This window comes from Anastrepha ludens, chromosome 5, assembly GCF_028408465.1.
Source record: "Anastrepha ludens isolate Willacy chromosome 5, idAnaLude1.1, whole genome shotgun sequence".
NCBI classification, from domain to species: domain Eukaryota; kingdom Metazoa; phylum Arthropoda; class Insecta; order Diptera; family Tephritidae; genus Anastrepha; species Anastrepha ludens.
Window position 1 is genome coordinate 84,212,862 of NC_071501.1, and position 18,620 is coordinate 84,231,481.

Here is an 18,620-nt window from a genome sequence, read left to right on the forward strand (position 1 = left end):
TTAAAGTACCTATAAAACAGTGTAGCTAAAAATACACGGCTTGCGGTAGATCCAACAGAGAAATATAAAAATAAAATATAAAAATTAAGCGAAATTTTGGTAAAGAGAAAATTATTTCCATTTAGCAAATTCCATGCCATGAAGCAGTAAATGGCTGATTTATATGGTAATACTCGTAATCAACAAATTTCCGTTTTCACAACTCACAGAAGGAAAAAAAATATATAAATACAATCAATTAATAATAGTAGTAGTTAAAGGTGCTGAGAAACGTGTCAAGTCAAAATTAATCTGCTTTGGAGGCTCCATTTTATCGATCTCTTCAAAAATATGTCACTGAACTTAAATAACTAAGAAGGTAAATTCGACATTCGTAGAGTGAAGTCATTGGATTCTCTTGTAATGCGAAATCGTATAATTAAGTTTTCCATGAAAGGTTTAAACAATTTAGAGTTTATTTCTTAAATCGCGAAAATATTACTTAAAAAGTACTAAAACATTCGAGCTTCAATAATTTGCGTGATGGCGTGAAAATTCCACTGGATATCCGAGCACGTGAACTAAACCGTCTCTATCCAAGGCAAGATGCAAAACCTACAAGGGGCCAAAAGTTGGCACAGCGAATGGCGTCACTTGACGAATGGCAGCGAATATTCATTCTTCTTCTTGCTGCATCCAAGTTTTCTAAGCAAGTATTGCGTACGCTACACAAGCATTACGAAGAAAGGCGAACAATAGAGCTATTTCAGTAATGGCACCTAGAGCAAAATAATATTAACGCCCTGTGCCGCGTCTAATCACACCAAACTTCCCCACAAGTGCTAAAGTTAACATGAAACAGTGTTCTAGAGGAGGTCGACTCAGACATATCGACAACCATTACGGACGCTTGAGTTAACGACTCACAACCATATCATACGCAGACAAGACGGTAATGCACATGACATTACCGCACACTTCCGAAGTTCCATTTACTTCTTAATGGAGTAATGGAGACTATCAGCGACGTATAACCTCCATGCGTCATAAGTAGAGAGTCTGGATGCAGGTTTCTTTTGTGGTTGTTATCCACAATCACGGACCCACCCTCGATGTAGGCGAGGTCTGTTTTAGTGAGAGCGTGCCCCACATATCATTGGCGCGACGGCATCATTTGAATGTTTCTGACATTTGTATCATCCCTACTCAAAGGTTCAATAAATGCGGCAGTGTTATTTTTCATGAGGCAAATCATATTCTAAGCGATGATTCCGGCAGCATTGGCAACATAAAGTCTTCGATCAGCAAAATCTAGACAGTCAGTTGCTCATCACTAGCAAAACAAAAGTAATATAAAATAAAAATCACTTCCCAATTGAGATGAATGACGAAAAGTAAGCAAACTTTGTATTAAAAGTTATTTTTGAATTCAATATATCATACTTTATGATACTTAGTTTAATAATAAATAAAGCTCGATCGGAATCAAGGTATTGGCCATGTGCTAACTGGATTTAAAAAAAAATTTATGATTTGAGGCAGAAATCTATTCTTTGGATCGAAGTAATATATGTATTGAACAAAGTGCAAATTGATGCTCCACATAGTACGTCCTCCTCACAGTACTCATCAAAAATTCCTAAAGTTCGTACGTGCAATACAAGGCCACAACGAATTTCTTCCATTCGGGTCTGTTTTGCGCCAATCTCTTAACTTCATTCCAGCTAAGGAGCATAGCGCAGGTTTCTGACTCCAACAGCTGTCTCTAGTTGTTCTTTCAGCTGGTATTCCTCCCCCTGCAACTTCCTTGGGGGTCCCAATCAATTGCGGCTCTTGTTATGTCGCTATTTTGCCTGCCCAGAACATGAACGATCCAGCCCTATTTTCTCTTTTGGATCTCTAATAGCATTGGCTTCTGCTGTCTTCTGGTCCAGAATATTTTGAGGATTTTTCGGTGACATTTATTTACAAAGACTTGGAGTGAACTTCTGTCAGTTGTCCTCGCAGTCCACGATTCGCACCCGTAAATTGCTTGCGACTTTAGATTGGAATTAATAATTCGAAATTTGATGCACCGTGAAATGTGTGATGCACTCCAAATTGCCTGTAGAGAGACAAATTCCGCCGTTGCCTTCTTTATTCGGCGTTTGATATCATTGGCCGAACCGTCAAACCACCGATATAACGCTACCCAAGTAGCAGAAAGTTTGCACCTCTTCCAGATCAATGTCATCAATTGAAAATTTTGCATTTTTTCTATATTGAAAGGCATGATTTTAGTTTTTTTGATATCGAACTTCAGACCGGCTTTTTCAGCTGCTTTTGCACCTCTTGGATCCTCGTTGTCATTTCATAGTAGTTGTGGGACAGTAGACAAATTCGAGATCCGCTAGGCACCTTTGCAATCCTCAGGTAATGCCGCCTCCAGATAGCGTAGCGAACTTCTTGACGGCGTCCAATACGACGTTAAAAAGTAGGGACGAGAGAAAACACACTTGTCGCACATCTGCTAATACTTTGATTTTGTCACCCAAAAGTTTCTCATCCATCATCCGACAGCCTGCATCAATGTAAAGTGCATCGACGAGTTGAATCCATTTCGATGGAACCTCTTTGCATTCGAGGACTTTAGCGTCGTGGTGCTTTTGGAAAATCTATAAAGGCAATGTACATAAATCGGATTGTTCAGCGATAGCTCGGAGAGTACTGATGTGGTCGACACATGTACGGTTTGGCGGCCTAAACTCAGCCTGTTCCTGTCTGAGTACTGCTGACACACACGGAACAGACTGTGCTGGGGACCAAGAGCTGCTGGTTTGTCACCGGACTGGATTAGCAGGATAGAGGATGGGCTTTGTTGGGGGAGTTGTGTTGCGCCGATAAGCTCCTTACCGTGGATGTATGGGTTGGGGTGGCGGTTGGTAGTGCCTACCTATCAGGGGGTATAGTAGCCGTTGAGACATCGGACGCCTGGTGGCGGGAGCATCGGACGCCTTGGTCGGGAAAAATCCGAGTCATCCAGCAACGTAGAACCGGCTACGATAGGAATGAGTTCTGAGTTCTGCTCACTGAGATTTCCTTTCTTCTTCTTTCAATTTATGGGTCGCGGGTTACCACCGGCTTATGCACTGATGACGGCAGCTCACTCAAAGCACTAATGCCAAATAAAATTTTTAAACATGCTCGCTTCCTACATATACTATTATCCCACTCCAATAGCTCACCAGTTATTTGAAAAGTCAAAGTTTTCATTCTTCTTTTTAACTCTTTCAAATATGATTTTGTATATTTTTTAGTATTATTTTCTTATATCCGCTTCTTCTTTAAAATAATTTTCTTATAACTGAAGTCTTTATAATTTAGCCAAAGTCTTTGGTCAAGTCGTAGATTAGTTTTTATGTCCCATTTTATCGTCCCTGCAGTGTATTTTTTCTAAAGTTTTTACATTAACTTTTGAAAGTAAAGCGAGATCTGAATGTACTCTACTTGCTAAGTCTGACTGCGCCTTTACTTTCGAAATGGCAGTGACACACATTTATTCTGAGCCAATACTGCTTTTAACAAAATTTTAACACCCTCAAACCCTGAAAGTAAGTAATGAATAATTATTCAAGCCACAGCTCCAAGCTCCTTTTGTGTACAAACTATAGCAGCACAAAAGGTGCTGGTTGACCTTATTTGGAAACATGAATGACTTCAGCTGATTGCTGAAAAAATCAACTTCAGCAAATACAAATTCAGGACACACATACCCTGTAGGAAAAACCTCATGGCGGCGAACTGTATTACTGGTAAATTTCAGATGAAGACTAGTTTATGTTTAACGAATTTCAGACTATGAGTCATCTTCGAAATAATTTGCACTGGTTCTGTGCCTAAGTATTTTGTGGAAAACATCAAGACGCTCACCATAAATAAGAGGAGGAGCTTCGACAAACACCCAAAAAAGGTTGACAGCGCCAATTATATTTATAGTAATCGCGTCCATTTAAAAAGGTATTCTATTAAAGTCAGCACACGCGTTTTTCACCAACGTTCGCCATTCGCTACGGTGTGGGGTTGAACGACCAAATACTCATTTTCATTTTTAAATGTTTAGCTCAACTGTGCGTTAACCGCGCGAAATGGTGGTAATTAATTGAATTCGAAGAATGTAATAAAAGAAACAAGGTAAATAACAGCACACAATGCTTAAGCGCCTTCAAGTATGCAATATAAATATGTATACATTAAAAGTACGCACTTGGTGGGCACGAAGTATGAGAAGGAAAAACAAAAAATAACTTACAACAAAAAATAATAGCTCACACTGGACTTTGCTGCGACTCAAGTGCCAAGTCATTAAAAGGACTGATTAAGTTTCGAATTTGGCATGCAAATTTGGTTTTTTACTACCATCCACCCTTTACTTTTACCATCCAATAGCTTTTTTGCTTTTATGCAAATATGGCCTTTTTCATTTGTGGGTATAGCAGACGTCTACATATTTTTGTTTTTTATTTTATGTGAGACTAGTTTGCGATGTATTCTTATACCCTTAATGTAAATCTGGAGTCCAAAAGTGCCCATCGCGGCATGATTTTCAGAAAATTTATGGTAAAAAAACGATTCAACGTATTTATGGGAGTTGCCACCCCTACTTTTCTCAAGGGCATGACGTGCTTTAAGCAGAGATTGCAACATTTACTCAAACTAAAATTTAATCAGAATCCAATTTATAAATTCATGGCAGTTCTTGCAAACTCGCATGAACACTTAACGCACTTTGGCTTCTGAAATTGTCATATTAATAAGCTTGAACGTGTCCAGAAAGCTTTTCTGCCTTACGCTTTGGATTCTTTGAATTTCTCTGATCGAATTCCATCCTATAAAAGTCAGTGCTTACTTATTAATCTAAAAACATGAGATATAAGAGAGACTATTTTCTCCCTCTCTTTCGTTTTCTTTTTGATAAGTGGAGCGATTGACGCTACTCGCCCATCGCTACTCGAGAAAATTAATTTGAATATTCCTCAGCGAAGCTTACGAAATCTTGATATTAACTGGTTGGGGATGGTAAGAACTCATTATGCTTCCAATGCTCCGATATCTAGAACTTAGAGATAATTTAGGTTAGGTTAGGTTGAAGCGGTTGTCCTGTGGGACACACTCAGGCTCATAGCCCATCGTGATGCCGCGTGGGGAGCTTTCCCTATTTCTCCTAAAACCACTGTGTGCTTTTCAAAAATTTTAGAATATCCCCTATTTCTGCGGAACTGAGATCTTCCAATTCGTTAAAAAATTGTCTGCCTAGAATACTAAATCTCCGTCTGAATAGAGCAGGACAATGGCACAGAAGGTGTAACATTGTCTCTTCCTCATCAAGACAACTTCTACAGAAGTCATGTGCTTGCACACCCATCCTTTGGGCGTACCTACCTATTAGACAATGTCCCGTTATGACTGAAAGCAGTGTGCTAAAACTGTGTTTATTTTGGCTTAGCAAAGATTCTGTGCGTTTAGCACTAAGAGTCGGCCACAGACGATGGGCGATTTTGCAGGTGGCTTCATTACGCCATCTTTCATTTGCTTTCCTTACGATTTCTTCACTGATAAATAGCTTGCATGTTTGTAAGGGTATGCATATGTCATTGTCTATGTACTCATCTGTCAGCTTGGTGCCGAGTGTCGCTAGTTCATCGGCTCTACAGTTACCCTCAATGTCGCGATGGCCGGGAACCCATATTATCCATCTCATTAAGAGATGTGCGGCATTTCATGGCTACCTTGGAGGTTGTCGACTGTTTTGTGAGGGATTTTATCGCCGCCTGGCTGTCAGTGAAAATGTAAATGTCGGATATCGCATCACACTGTACCAGTGTCGCGGCTTTCGTTATTGCCATCAGTTCGGCCTGAAAGACACTACAGTAGTCGGGGAGCCGAAAACTGAAGGAGATCCCCAGATGCTCGGAATATACACCTCCACCCACCCAGCCCTAAGAGATAATTTAATTCGCTTTCAAATCATTTTGACCAAGATTTTTTTACAACCTCCTGTTTGATGATGCCTTCACATGCTGAGATAATCTTGGCATCTTACTACAATTTCCGCTCTAGTCGACTTAAGCACTTTTTACTTTCACCACAGAATAATTTAACCAGCGCTTTTGCTTTCTTGTGTTTTTATTTATTTTTCTTACGCATTTTTTATGTACACCGAAGTTAGGTGAGCTAATAAAAAAACGATTGAAATTTATTCATTAAAGCGACACAAATAAATTATTGGTAATCCCCTTGCACAAAAATAAAAATAAAAAATAAAGCAAAATCGTAAAAGGGGAGTAGTGGTGTTTTTACGATGCAAAGAAACCAACTTATTCTGCTACTTGAAATGACCAGTTATTGACCAGTTATCGGCAGCAAATTGCCTTGTTTGCGCTTTTTCAGTTATGATATCTTCCTCCATACATACGCACACACACGGCTAGCACAGTCAGACCTGGTCGTTGCGACAAATTGCCATGTTGACAAATAGTTGATGGCATTATAAACAAAGCGCCGGCGTAGGAGCTGAAAGAAAATAGATCAATCAATTAACTATTATTTTTTTTATTTATATCTCGGCATATTCTTTACAAAAGCACGACTGTTACATACATATTTATTAATTTTTAAATAGCGTTAGGTTCGTTGAACTTTTAGCTAAATGTTTAGAAATTTTTTAAAATAATGCCCGCATTTTAATGGCCATGAGGGCTGCGGCTATGTATTAGTGGGTTATGCACCACATACAATAAATATCGATATGTGTGTGGTAAATATGTTTGTATATATTGTATGTACCGCAGTGTATTAAAAAATTTCAAAACTCTGGTCATGCAGTGACGCTTACGTGCGCAAACATATCATAAATTTGCATGATTGCATTAGGGTGCCCAGATGTGCGTGCCATAATACACTTGTACAGGTACATATCATACATACATACAAACATAGATCACTGTTGATAAATGGTGTATGTACGTTAAAACTTATGCAATCTACGATGTAAAAAACCTCCAATTGAAGCATAAAATTATTTCATAAATACATACATACATATATTACATACATACATACATAAATATACCATACTTTTATTGTATTGTAGATAAGTATGCATGCAAGGTTACACTTTTAGTGGGAATAACGTAATGCGATTGAGTAGAACCAACTTAGGATTCCTTACTGGTTACCTCACTGGTTATAATCGAACGTAGGGGAAAGTGAGAGAGCAAAATGGCATTTTATTTTGAGGGGAGGTGCAAGTTTTTGCTAGATACATTTTTACACAGTCTTACAAAAATTTACGTACGACACTAAAATTTCCAATTTTATGAAGAAAAATGCAAGTAAAATTATTTTTTTTTTTGTTTTATTTTATTTCAAAGTATTAAATATTGAAAAAGAAGCTTAAAAATAATTAGATTTTATAAATTTATATTGAATAACACAAAATATTTCACTTTTTCATTTGAAGAGCTTTTACATAAGTTTACATACGCAGTAAACTATGCAAAAAAAAATTAAATTAATATTTTTTTGTAATTTCTGTAAGTAATTTTACTCCACTCCTCCATTACGGCACCTTCAGACCTGGAATTGATGTTATTTGCCGTTTTTTTTTAATTCCGCTTCAAAATATCCCACAAATGTTCAATAACATTTAGATCAGGAGATTATGGGGGATGTTCCAGCTTTCGTCTGACGTTATATAGAAGCCATTCTTTTACCACTTTGGAAGAATATTTCGGGTCGTTGTCTTGGAGAAATATGGAATTTTCTTCCAAATCTAACATTTCCACACTAGGGAGATAGCTATCGTTTAAAATTTCAATATACATAGCCTTATCCATTAAACCATCGATAATCCTTGCATCCATGCATCCCCATACCATGACAGAACCGCCTCCATGTTTGACTGTTTGGTTTATATTCTGGGGCAGTAACGCTGCATTCGCTTTTCGCCAAACTTTTGCCCAACCATCATCTCCAAAGACCATAAATTTACATTCATCAGTAAAAATTACCCTTTCCCAAAACGTTGGGTCACTTATGTGAATGTTCGCATACTTTTGGGCGTATTCGAAACGCTTTTCTATATTTACAGCTCTGAGAAGTGGTTTTCTTCTTTCCACTCTGCTGTTGTAACAATTGTTTTTGATAGTTTTGCGAAGAGTTTGATCAGAAACACTTACTCCTAGATCTGTTCTTATTTTACGATTTATTTCCACTGCACTTTGTTTGAGATTGTCTTTTACTAATCGCATAATTGCTCTATCTGTTCTTTCATCTAAAATCGGGGGGCGGCCGGAACGTGATTTGTTTTCATAATTTCCACTTTCCCTGAAATTTTTTTCAACTGTTTGCACTGTTGACTTCTTTAAATTTAACATTCTTCCAATTTCAACCAAAAGAATAGCCATTATTCCTCAATTTAATTACAGTTTTCCGAATAGGTTCGGGAATTTCCTTTCCTTTACCCATGTTTATTGGAGAAAAACTCTTCCTCTCTTCTTAATTGGCGCGATAACCGCTTACGCGATTTTGGGCGAGCTTAACAAAGCGCGCCAGTCGTTTCTTTCTCGTGCTAACCAGCGCCAATTGGATACACCAAGTGAAGCCAAGTCCTTCTCCACCTGATCTTTCCAACGCAGAGGAGGCCTTCCTCTTCCTCTGCTACCACCAGCAGGTAGCGCATCGAATACTTTCAAAGCCGGAGAGTTTGCATCCATTCGGACGACATGAGCCAGCCAACGTAGCCGCTGGATCTTTATTCGCTGCGCTATGTCTATGTCGTCGTAAAGCTCATACAGCTCATCGTTCCATCGTCTGCGATGTATATATTTTAGATAAATTTTATAAAGTTAATTTGAAGCCAATATTAAATAGGAACCGGTATGCGCTTCTGAACCATAGACTCCAGTCACCGTTGCTGCAGTTCCGCAGTTCATTATTAACTAATTACTAAACTAAATACCAACATACACAGAAGCAAGGAATATGAAGAAAGCTGTGATTGCCACAACCATACAGTTGCTAATCGAATGTTCTTCATTTGACAGCGATGGTGAAATGGAACGAATTATTGTTGACACAATAAAATCACATGATGTGAAGCTCATTATTTTGCATTTTATTTGCTTTATTTTTTTTTTTGTTTTCTTATTTAATACGAGGTAGCACAACTGGGATTTTTATTAATTTTTGTGACTTTCCCCGCCAATAATTTAATCAGTTGCTTGTAAAACTTGCAATTTGTTACTGGTTTTGCGTTCATGTAATTTTTTTTGATATTTTTCTCTTTGAGAGCGCATTCTCGGAAATTAAGTTACTGGATAATTTTGACATGAACAGACCTAATAATAGTAGCGCGACTTATGGCAAAGTTCGGATTATTTTGCTATATTTACCTTTTGTTAAATTCAAAATTTTTTTTATAAAAACATGTCTTATATACAACAAAAACCGTATAACCCAAAGCTTCAAATTTTGTACAAAATTACAAAAACAAAATTTCAAACAATTTTCATAAAAATTTCAAACATTTTAATCTAGAAAAACTATGGATATGCAATTGTGTAGTCCAAAAAATTCTTTCACAGTGTTATTCCAGTTTAAAGTGGCGTAAAATTCACGATGATTTTTCATTTCCACATAACGAATGTTCACAATTTCGGAACAATTAAAACTTTACTCAATTTTAGCTCTTATTTTATCTTTAGCTTTATTATTCCCTCAAATTTCATAAAAAAATTATAATTATTAACAATAAATTCTTTTTATAAATTTTAGAATCATACAATGTTGAAAGTTTTTTTGTATAAGTATTTTTTAAATGAAATATCTTCGGTTCTTTTTAACATTAAAAAACATGAAACCGAATTTCATTTTTAGGAAAAAAATATATGGGAATTTCTCCAATGTCGAATGCGACATTCGTACGCATTCAAACTGAAAAAAAAACATATACCAATACATTATTTTATTTTGACAAAAGACGAAAGCTATAGCACTTGATTAGCAAAATTAGCACTTGATTACTAAAAATCAAGCCATTCGCATGCGACAAAAACAGAAGTCGCTTTCAAAGCAAAAAAATCAAACACTTTTTTCAGCGAAACCTGAAGAAATATATTAATGCGACTAATTTTTAAATGTTATGCATTGATGTATCTTAATAATGCTTTTTATTTTATTCAAAAATATTAAGTAGTTTATTTTTTATTTAATTTTAATCACTGTCGCACGTGACATGTCGCATGCGACATTTTGTTCCATCATACTTTTTATGTTTATTTTTTTACTTTTTATGTAATTAGACATGCAAAAGATGATTATAAATGATTTTTAATATATTCAATATATTTATTTTAACAACCAAAATTATAAACTTAACAAAATATCTTCAATAAAGAAAAACAAAAATAAGTATATTAATCTTATATACTATGTAAAAGCAAAGAACGGAAACTAATTTAACTGAGAATAGTATTACTAATGTCAAATAAAGTTCTTTTAATGGAATATGCAGTCCTAGCTGCTTCTAACTGTTGGCCATCGCAACAAAACGAATGCAACCTGGAATATTTTTCACTTCCTTCCATTTTTCGTCCAACTTATAATGAAGAGACAAATTTTCAATTTGAGCAGATGGCATAAAATACATTTTAATTCCATTTGTGTTGTTTTGTGCACATTGATAAAACGATAGTGGGAGAGGTACTAAATTCTGCTTTTCAAAATTCTTTTGCATGAAAATTCTGTAAAAATCAAAAAAAAAATTCTGTCCAGCCTAAATTCTTTTGGTTCAATATTCTGTAATTAAAATTCTGTATGATCAAAATGATGGAGAACTGAAACTCTGTATATTAAAATTCTGGAATCAAAATTATTTTCGATCAAAATGCTGTAACAATATAACCAAATAAGCAGATAACCTAATAAGCAAGCTTACCTGAATAGCACATTTATTTTATGAATAATGGAATTCTGATTTTATAGAAACAAAAATTCAAAAATTCATTCAAAACAAAAGTTATTACATTATAATGGCGAAACAATTATTATATTATTAAATTTTTAGCAATTCGCTTTATAAAAGAAACATGCCTTAAGGGCAAAACAACATAATTTTATAGACTTTGAATTTTTTGGCTTCGGTTGACATCTCTGTGGAAATGCCCATATGTACAATACTTTAATTTTTTTTTTAATTCTTGTAAAAAGTTTTGCGACATTTGTTTTTTATAATATAAAAAAACCCTTAAACCGTTTTCATATTTTTTTTTTCATTAATAGCTGTGACTATGCGCAATAAAGTATCATAATGGAGCCCCCTTAAGTTATATTCCCATCGAGTTATGTATATATGCAGGTATATTCAAATATAATACGTACAGCTAACCAGTGAAAAATACCGTGTATTTGTTTGTAAGCACGCACCGACGCTTCGATTGATTTGCTCTGCTGCTTCGGTCACCTTGGAAACCTCCGTTGCATTTTTAGCAAACTTCGCATGCTGTGCTCTTGAACAGCGATCCTCTCGTTATATAGCTTTTCCATTGCTTGCAGTAGTTGTTGCATTTCCGTTTGAATAGTATCAAAAACTTCAAATTCATGTGCACACATACATATACGAGTACTCTCTGAGGTTTATGTTGTTCTTGTTAACGCTCTCTTGGATAACCACAATCTAATGGTGCCAAATCAACGTGCGTACGTGTTTAGTCGAAATTGAGATTATTTGCTTTATTTAGCTGTGTTAGTCGCTACTTAAATATGTACTATAATACGAACAAGAAAATAAAGATCTGTTAACATTACGTTTCGTTTTGATTTTCTTGGTAGCAGACGACGTTTTTTGTTTTTTTGTTTTGAATGCAAAGTGACTTTTTCAATTTTATAATTGATTTATAACTTCCAAACATCTAAAGTTTCCTTAGAAATTATACGGTTAAAATTAAAACAATAACCGAGTGCATTCTGATCTCGTGGATCTGGATAATTTTTACGAATTCGCCTGTTCTCACGGCAGTCGATTCAACGCAGATTTATATCCGGCCAAAGACTGTCACTTCAGCAGCACTCCTTGTATATGTATGGGAAATGTTTATGATGCTACAACAACAATAACAACAACTTTATTTGGAGTCCATCACACTAATCATAAAAAATATTTGTTTTCTTTTTTTTACAGCAACAAGAGTGTTTCTTCAGATGTAGAAACGACAGTGACCGCAGCAACAGCATTCACAGACTTGCAACCACAACAGGCAAACGAATCCAAACAAGCAACACCTGTCTCAATCAAATCAGCAACGTATTCACAGAAATCAACCGCATCCGCGCAATCATCTACACTCGACGATAAATCAGTGGGCACACCCAAGGAGAACCACGACACCATTACGGCTAAGAATACGATCACAAATACGACAGATACAACTGATAACAGCTCAGCCATACAAATGGGCGCACTGCAAGATACGTGCAGTGACAATGAAGTTAGCAGCCCATCACCAACAACAAAATGGCGAAGCGACCCTAACGTCTTGCAGCTGGAGGATGTGCAGGACACAACCACTGGGGATGGCACATTGAGTGCTGTTAATACATCGCTTAAGAAAAATGGAAGCTTGGCTAGTTTGCAAAGCAAAAGTGAAAGTATTAAAACACTGCTTGGTGATACGCCACCTGTGCTTTCGCGCACACAGTCTGCGAAATCCCTTTTGATTGAAGAGGACATAGAAGATGATAGTAGCTTTGTAGTGATGGATGAACAGCATACTGAGCGACACGGAAGCGGCATTATTCGTGGGGAAGCGCGTGAAAGAAGCGTCAGCAATTACGCAGATACGCCGCAGGAAGCTGTTAATATGCACGCCGCTGACATAGTGGATGAATGTGCGTATCAGGGTAATATCCGATCATCACGGCCGCATACCCCAGTTAGCGTACATCCACAATCACGTTCGCGTTCACCCACAATAGCGGAGATTAAAATGCTATCGCGTCGCAATTCAATGATCAAATCAATGGAATCTCTGTACGAACGTCCGCCATCGAAACCGGAACTGATGGTGTTCGACAACACAAGCACCGAATCGGGTTCGGCGACAAGCTCGCAACTCAATACAACCATACCCATCAAACCGCAGCATACGCCACTCAAGCAAAAGGCAAAAACATCGCATTTTTTGAAGAATCATAGACGCATTTCACCAGTGAAGCAAGCCATCAAAATGCCACAAGCTGAGCTTTATCCACCGACAATGCAGCGCTTCGATAAGCCACGTGACGCTTTGTTGAAAACATTCGATCAGCTCGACTCAAGTAATTGGGAAATCATAATACTTGGACTTAAGTCCATGGTGCGTCTTATGCGCCATCACGCCGAACATTTGGAAGCACAGATGCATATGGTATGCATACAGCTAACGCGATCCGTGCGCAACCTACGTTCGCAAGTGGCACGCGCCGCATGTCAAGCCGCCACAGAACTCTTTTCGCTCAAATCCAAGTGCCTCGAGCAGGAATGCGATGATTTGGTGTGCGCGCTGCTACATCGTACCGCCGATACAAATCGTTTCATACGCGCCGATGCGACACGTGCCCTAGAATCAATGTGCGATAATTTAACGCCACCCAAAATACTCAACATACTCACCACTAAAGGCGCCCTCCATCAGAACGCATTGGTGCGCACGACTGCGGCAAAACTTTTGCATCGCCTTGTGGAACGTCTCGGCGGTGATAAGGTCTACACGATGACGCGCGAAAATCGTGATAAATTCTTTGTCACGAGCGCCAATTTGCTCCTGGAAGGTAGTCTGGAAACACGCAGCTACGCTAAGTCAATATTTCGGCTACTCTCCGACCATCCCAACTACAATCGTTTACTCATAGAAGTGATACCAACGCGTACATACCGAAATGTGGAGAAGACACTAAAGAGTATACGTTAAAATGTGGCTGACTATGAGTAAATTATAAAATTAGTTTTGTAGTAAATATACATGCACCATTTTGTACATACAAGTGAATTTAATTTATTTCCTGTCAAAATTTCGAAGAACTTATCACTGTCCCGTTAGATTAGTTTTGGTTGAATGACAATTGTAATTACACATATTTTATTGTATGTAGTCTCTTAGTTCTCTAGAATGTAATATAAGTAATGTACGCGAATCGAGTATCTTAAGTAACATCGCGATTTAAAATAAATATTAAATGCATAAGATAATCGTTTTAACGGATGCATACAAATATTCATATATTAATAAAGCTCAATTGTTAAAAATACACATTTCGTTTCATATTTTATAGGTTGGAAACGGTGATTAAAAAGCTGTACACATGTGAATGGCTATAAATAGTAGTTTTACATACTATTCTTAAAATTATGCTATATTTTACATAATATATTACCTTCTGAATTTAGATTTTTACTTTGAAAGTTGCTAACAATAATTTGTATTATTTTTATTTTTAAATTTTTTATTTTCATATTTTTTATTTTTATATTTTTTATTTTTATATTTTTCATTTTCTTATTTTTATTTTTCAAATGCGTACACTACACTCCAGTTAAGATTTTTTTAATTATAAGTATTTTAAATTTATACAAAAAGATTTTAACGAATTTGTGAGCAGAAATCTGCAAAGATTTCTGTATTTAAAAACAATAGCGCGTTTTCTAATGCGTGAGACCCAATAAAATAAAAATTCCAAAGTATTCACACTATTTGCGCCTATGCAAGTTACATATAAAGTCAAGATCGGCGTTTATCTTCAATAAAGTCTATCAACTTTGCCTTTATATTGAGTCTTCGTTCGAGGCATCAACTTCTCCATCGCTAACGCCTTCCAATTGTTATCTACGTTGACGACGGCTTTCGTCATGCTGACGACGTTCATCACGCCTGTACGGATGCGGACGGGAACGTGTATTTGAATGTACGGGCATACGGTCCCTGTCAAAGTCCATATCGCGTTCGCGATCTCTGCTACCTCTTTCACGACTTCTACTTGTCGTAGCTCTGGTACAATCCGGTGAGTTTGTCCGAAAGGGGTTGGAAAATTGTGATGAGATATCATTGTCATTCATACCTGGATCATAGAAACTTGGATAACTTGTGCTGCGCAGCATACTATTGTCACCGGGGCGTGTAATATAGCGTTCACAGTCGGTCGGCAATGAGCGGCGATTTCTGGATGCATTTGGATCAACTTGAAGCTTAATGGTTAACGTTTTCCTGTAGAGTGTCAAACCTGCAAATAATTTAACAGCATACGATGGCGTACAACGATTTGAATAAACCACGAATCCAAAACTTCGTTGGCGTCCGCCATTATCTTTTGGTATGCGTATCGTTTCGAGTGGGCCTGCTTGTAAGAAAATCTCATAGAGTAATTCTTCAGTTACACGATCGTCCAAATTGCCAACATAAAGTGTGCGTAATTGTTCATCATCCTCGTCGTCTGTGTCTCCACCATTATCATCAATTGGAGATTGAGCCAAATGCGGCGATCGCTGGTTCAACGCGTAGCCTGGTGGCGCAGACATAGAATACAGCAATTGATTTGCAAGCTGGATTGCAGCTATCTGCTGTGCCTGCCACATTTTTTAAACGTTATTGAATTTATTTTGCTGTTATAAAAGTAACAAAATAATGCGATTTCTAGATAGACGGCGGCGGGTTGTTTTTACGTTTGTTTGGGGAAAGTTGGCGTCAGTGATATAGTAAATTTACTCTGTGTTGTGTGCATTGACGCATGAAGTACCGGGTACTTGATTTAAGCACGCCGAGTTGCCAACAACATGATAGAGGTGCTTGGAGGTAATTTTGTTATTAATTGTTTTGGTTAGCAATAAACATTTCAAAAACAATTTTCAATTCATTATCTACCGGCAAGCGATCTAGAAAATTCACGCCACGTATTAATTATATCCGACATCATCGTCATGCCGATCCATTATCCAGATTTAAGAATATTAAAATAATTAGCTATCTATTGAAGTTCGATAGGTTAATTTCAAAATTTTTCAATGAAATAATAATAAATATAATAAATGTTCACACGTAGTTATTACTGTTTCTTTTAAAGTACGTTCACATATGCACAAAATTGTATCTACCCGTTCACATATGGCAGATTAGCTGCAAATTTGTTAAATAGCTGTCATGACTGTTTTGAATGGTTTTTCTTCATAGAAATTGGTTTGGTCGAATATTTTAGCGCTTTTTGATTGTTTAATTATTATTAACGATATAAAGAAAAGGCGAAGAGAAGCAATCATTTCTTTTATTACGCAATTTGCTGCTAGTAATAGACAGTTGGAGGAAATCCGTAAACCACGCATCCCGAAATTTCATTTCTAATAAGTAATACCTTGCGTATACGCACACATGTTTTTTTCTGTAATATAAATGTATAAAAAAAAAGAAGAAAAAAATAATATCTAACAAAAGTTTTATAAGAATTTTCTCTCTAAACCTTTTACTAGCTGGACACTTTTACGTTCCTCCTATTTTACAGTTTTGGTTTTTGGGAGAGAAATTTTGTATGGGTAATCTCGCTTTATAACTTCGGATTGCTAGTAAAGCTTAAAAAGTAGATACTCTAATTATATGTGAACCTAATATTACCTACACACGAGGTAATTCGCTCTATGTAGCGAATTACAAATTCCATAATGCCATAATAAAAAATATGCCAGCCAATTTGTCATACGCAGATTTGAGGTTTTATTGGATTCGTTTTTGGAACAATTTTGTTTTTTAAAATGAGACTTTCATTCTGCCAAATGTTTGGTTCGATAGATGGGCAATGTGCTAACTACGAGAGTGGTAAAGATACCAATCAGCTCAGGAGACGTTCCCACGGTAGCCAGCTCTACGTTATTGGAACGCCACCGGATTTATATCTTATTTATATTTTTTACAGAAACGGACTGTAGACGGCAATTCACAGAATTTCGCATCCGATTAAGTTTACTGAAAAACTAAACGAATAATTCAATTGTGTTACAGTTGAAGATTTATTTTCTATGAACTCAAGCTAAAACTCCACACCTTGCGTTTAGTGCTGACACTCAGCACTTTAATCAGTTATTTGTTAGCTGAAGGTTTGATGTGGAGTTCCAACTTGATCAAGTAAAAGTACATTACTATTGGTAATGGAGAAGAAAGATTTTAAAACCAAGAAGTAAATAAGTGGCATGACAGCCGAAAAAACAGCCACATATTATTAAAAATAGTAGAGGAACTGAAGAAAATAAATAGAATAGAGTTTGGTATTAGACACCATTCTTGAAGTATTCAGCAACCTCCTCGATGTAATTTGTTACCTCATAATATCTGTTGATGCTCGTATTCTTAAAATTTAACTTCTTCTGGTTTTTATTCAACGTTTGTTGATTTTGTTTTGGCTCACTTTTTCGTTTTGGCTTAACAGCTAATTAATTTGGATAAATTTCCTATAAAATTAGAGAAGACAACGTTTTGTTGATAATTCGCAAGGTAGTCAAGATTGAATTACTTACAAATGAAGGTAATTCGCTTTCAAAGTTTTGTATGACAAATTACGAAATTCGAAGAGTAATAGAGAAGTGAATTACAAATGAGAGAACGAATTTTCGACAGAGGAGCAAAGTACGTGCCGTAGGAGTACGGCATAAATCTGTAGACATTGACATTTTGTTATAATACTTCAAGGGGTTATATAGGTACGTCCAGCAGCGCGAAAAATTCGCTAAAAGAAAAACGGTTTTTAGAAGGGATAACAATAGAAATAAATATAAATTGTATACCTTGTTTATTAGTACTTAAAGTTTATAAAAAAATGTATTTTAATTTTTCTTTACAAAAATTAGTATATAAAAACTCACGTGACCCAAAGTACAATGCAAATAAGATGCTCCGCAGTTTGCATCGTTTCTCCTTGAAATGTTGATGGATCTGTAAAAAGTAAAAAAAATCTTGTAAAACAAAGTAAATAATTTTGCAACTTACGGCATTTAAAACAAAGTATGCGTTTTACGTTATAAATGTCGTGCTTTAATAATGATTATACAATTTTTTTAATAAAAATATCAGAAATCCGGTTCGACAGACTATAGGGAAAACACTTCCGAGTATTAAAAAAAAAATCAACTGCAGTTTCGAGAAAAACGAGTTTAAACTTTCAAGTGCAAACGAAGGACAGCCATCTGTGGGCATCGAACTCTCGTCGGGCAGTTACATTTTCTACCATAACTTTGTTACTATGGCAAATTTTTACAATCGACTTCCACAGAAATATGCCTAAAACTATAAAGAATAATAATCTGTAAAAAAATCGATTTTTTGAAATTTCTGCAAAGTCATTCAATTGGAATGGGGCTAATCAAAGCAGTAAAGTAAAAAAAAGAGGTTGTCTGTAAAGTCGGTTTACTGACGATAGTTTAACGTGACAACGTCATAAGAAAATACTGATGTAATGGTTGCAATTTTCAAAACAAAATTTTAATTTTATTTGTTTGATAGATATTTTGTATGGATTTAGAGGAGGAGATTAATGGAATCGCAATGGAATAGGTCAAGTCAATAGTCATTTACACAAACGTGAAAAATTACGAA

At 36.2% G+C, this 18,620-nt stretch overlaps 2 protein-coding genes across 2 annotated transcripts in view; one reads left to right on the top strand and one right to left on the bottom strand.

The window, feature by feature from the left end:
• The window catches only part of LOC128862889 (uncharacterized), a 96,499-nt gene extending 82,198 nt beyond the window's left edge, over positions 1-14,301 (top strand). The window contains exon 9 of the mRNA XM_054101694.1: positions 12,197-14,301. Coding sequence (XP_053957669.1) covers positions 12,197-13,964 — 1,768 coding nt within the window. The 3' untranslated portion in view covers positions 13,965-14,301. The remainder of the gene's footprint in view (positions 1-12,196) is intronic.
• LOC128862890 (RNA-binding protein 7) lies at positions 14,024-15,753 on the bottom strand. Its single transcript, XM_054101696.1, has one exon. It carries the CDS (start codon positions 15,620-15,622, stop codon positions 14,873-14,875), a length of 750 nt encoding a protein of 249 aa, XP_053957671.1. The 5' UTR covers positions 15,623-15,753; the 3' UTR covers positions 14,024-14,872.
• Positions 15,754-18,620: the final 2,867 nt, after the last annotated feature.

Excerpts from the sequence above, each read along its gene's own strand:
- LOC128862890 (XM_054101696.1), bottom strand. The coding sequence starts at position 15,622 with ATGTGGCAGGCACAGCAGATAGCTGCAATCCAGCTTGCAAATCAATTG.